Source organism: Saprolegnia diclina (assembly GCF_000281045.1).
Source record: "Saprolegnia diclina VS20 unplaced genomic scaffold supercont1.179, whole genome shotgun sequence".
NCBI lineage: Eukaryota > Oomycota > Saprolegniomycetes > Saprolegniales > Saprolegniaceae > Saprolegnia > Saprolegnia diclina.
The window spans coordinates 1-2496 of NW_008246246.1; the positions used below are offsets into that span (position 1 = coordinate 1).

At 61.5% G+C, this 2496-nt stretch overlaps 1 protein-coding gene across 1 annotated transcript in view; it reads right to left on the reverse strand.

The window, feature by feature from the left end:
- Nucleotides 1–116: 116 nt before the first annotated feature.
- The window catches only part of SDRG_17019 (hypothetical protein), a gene marked incomplete at its 3' end in the record, with an annotated part of 8195 nt that continues 5815 nt past the window's right edge, over nt 117–2496 (reverse strand). Inside the window, exons 2-5 of the mRNA XM_008623252.1 lie at nt 874–2422; nt 698–826; nt 452–645; nt 117–408 (exon numbers count right to left, since the gene is read on the reverse strand). Of these exons, the coding sequence (XP_008621474.1) occupies nt 117–408; nt 452–645; nt 698–826; nt 874–2422 (2164 nt within the window). The remainder of the gene's footprint in view (nt 409–451; nt 646–697; nt 827–873; nt 2423–2496) is intronic.

Here is a 2496-nt window from a genome sequence, read left to right on the forward strand (position 1 = left end):
ATATATATAAGCCACAGAGCCAACCCGAAAAATATCCTCAAAAAGTAGCATTAGTTGATAGACTGATACAATCCATATGTAACACGTCCAAGTCGATCGATCGTAGGGTACAAAAATTAATTGGTGTAGCCCATGGCCTTCTTATAGGCAACTTTGTCGCGTGTCGTCGGGCGGTCTGCGAGCCAATTTCCCGAGCTCGTGCGCCGCGCAAACTTGCGCTTCTTGGCGCCGTCGCGCGGCTGAAAGATGGCTTCAAGGTCGCACGTCGCGATGAATTCCGGGAAAATCGACGGCGTCGGGTCGATCGCGTCAGGCCCAAACTGCTTGGCGAGCGCCTTCTCCAAGTGCGCCTTTTGCGCCCACTTGGGCACGGCTTTCGTGTCGTCTTCGCCATTCCCACTCTCGTCGCTACACCGCATTTGACCAAGGCCAGTGAGATGGAGCAACGCACCTCTCTGGCTCGGACATCTCGTACGTTGTCGGCTCGGGCTTCTTGGAGAGCAAGACCGCTTCGATCGGCTTCTTCTTGACCACCTTGGCACTTGCACTTGCTGCGGCACTTAATGGCTTTGCAATCTCGACGCGCGGTTTCGACGCTGCTGGCTTGGCGGTGGTCTCGACCTTGGCGCGGGGCTGTTCGTGTCGCTAGATGGTTCGCGTCACAAATGCACAAGGAGTACGACCGGTGACCACGTACGAGCTTCTCGGTGCGTTCTACTTGCCGGCGCTTTTCGTCGGTCGCCGCTTGGATTTCCTGGAGGCGGGCAGCGCGCTTCCGCGCAACCTCCGCCTCTCGCTGCCGACGCTCAGCCGCATCGCGCTCTTGCTACAGAGGTACGTCATACACCGATGGCAAGAACTCGCTGAGTTTACTTTTTGACGCTCGGCCTCGGCCGCCACCTGCGCGGCCGTCTTGCGACGCTTCTCTTCGTCGAGCCGGCGCTGCTCCTCGTACATCTTCATGAGTCCTTCCTTGCGTTTGGCGCGGTCAATGGCCTTCTTGGGCTCGAGCGCACGGTGGCGCTCGGCGAGCTTGAGCGAGCTAATGGCCGGGACTGTCGCAACTGGCTTGGGTGCTGGTTTGGCAGCGAGCGACGAAAACGAGTAGAGTCCCGACACGAGGTTTGTCGGGCGCCGCGCGTCCCCCTCTGGCGCCTCTGGTACTGATCGCGCCGCTTTGGACTCTTCTTCAATGCGACGCCGCGCAAACTCGCGGGCTTGCTGCCGCATGCGGTACGACTCTCGCTCGATCTCGGTTTGAAGCGCAGGCACCACGGGTTTGGGACTGGGCGGCGTTTTGGTTGGTCGTCGCGGCGGACTCGAGATGACGACGGGACTCGAACGCCGCGGGCTGGAGGCGACGACGGCGCTCGACCGCACCGGGCTGGAGGCAGCAATGGGGCTAGACCGCACCGGGCTGGAGGCAGCAATGGGACTAGACCGCACCGGGCTCGTGGGCCCGCGTTGGGGGCTGGCGACGACGGCGCGTGTGACTTGTGCGGTCACCTTGACGACGGATGCCACCTCTGTCTCGTCGGTTGGCTTGGTCGCGCTGAGGCCCAGCGCCGACCGGAAAGAGGCAAAGCCCTTGACGATCGGTGATGTCGCAGATGCGAAGAGCGACGCGGCGGTCGAGAGGATGGGGCCGTCGCTGGGCGGCGCCAAGGAGGACGAGGTGCTTGCAGGCGACTCGGGCGGAAACAATGTTTTGCGCTTGCGGTCCTTGGAGCGCACTTTGCCTGGTGAGTGAAGCATGGGCGGTGGTCGCTCAGGCGAGGCCATGGGCGACTCCTCCACGAATGAGTCGGCGGCGGGCCGGGGCGGCGACGCAGCAACGACCGGTGACGGCTCGGAGGCAGCCTCCGATACCCGAGAGGACATCGAGGAGGTGGCGACTGGCAACATCGGTGACGGCTTTGTCGTGATAGAAGACGCAGATGTGGCGACGGCTACTGGCGACGACACTCGTTGCACCGGCGAAGCTGACTTGACAGGGGACGCAGGCTTGACCGGGGACAAGACTTTGGGTTCTCGCAATGGCACCTCGGTAGCCTTGACGCGCGCCTCCAATCGAGGCGCCACGTCAGCGTCAGGACTTGGTCGAGGCAGTGGCTCTGTACTCGTCGTCAATTTAGCTGCATTCTTCGTAGACGATTTGGTGGTCTTGGATTTGAGGCGAGGTAGAATCGCGTCGTCGTCGTCATCGTCGTCGTCGAATCCAGCCACGTCCGGCGTGACGCGTCGGGCATCACGCGCTTTTTCGTCTGCGAGAGCTCGAGTGAGCCGCTCCACGAGCTTGGCTTTCAGGCCAAAGGTGCTCAGGTTGCGCTCGCTGAGCGCTTTCCGAAGCTCCGGCACCTTGAGCTTCGTCGGGTCACGCACCACAGCAGCCACGCTCTTGATTGACTGATTATCGTCTTCGCTGTCGTTCTCGGACGAGGACTCGATGACGATGACCGCGTTTGCCTTCTTCTTGGGCTTGCTTGGCTTGCTCTG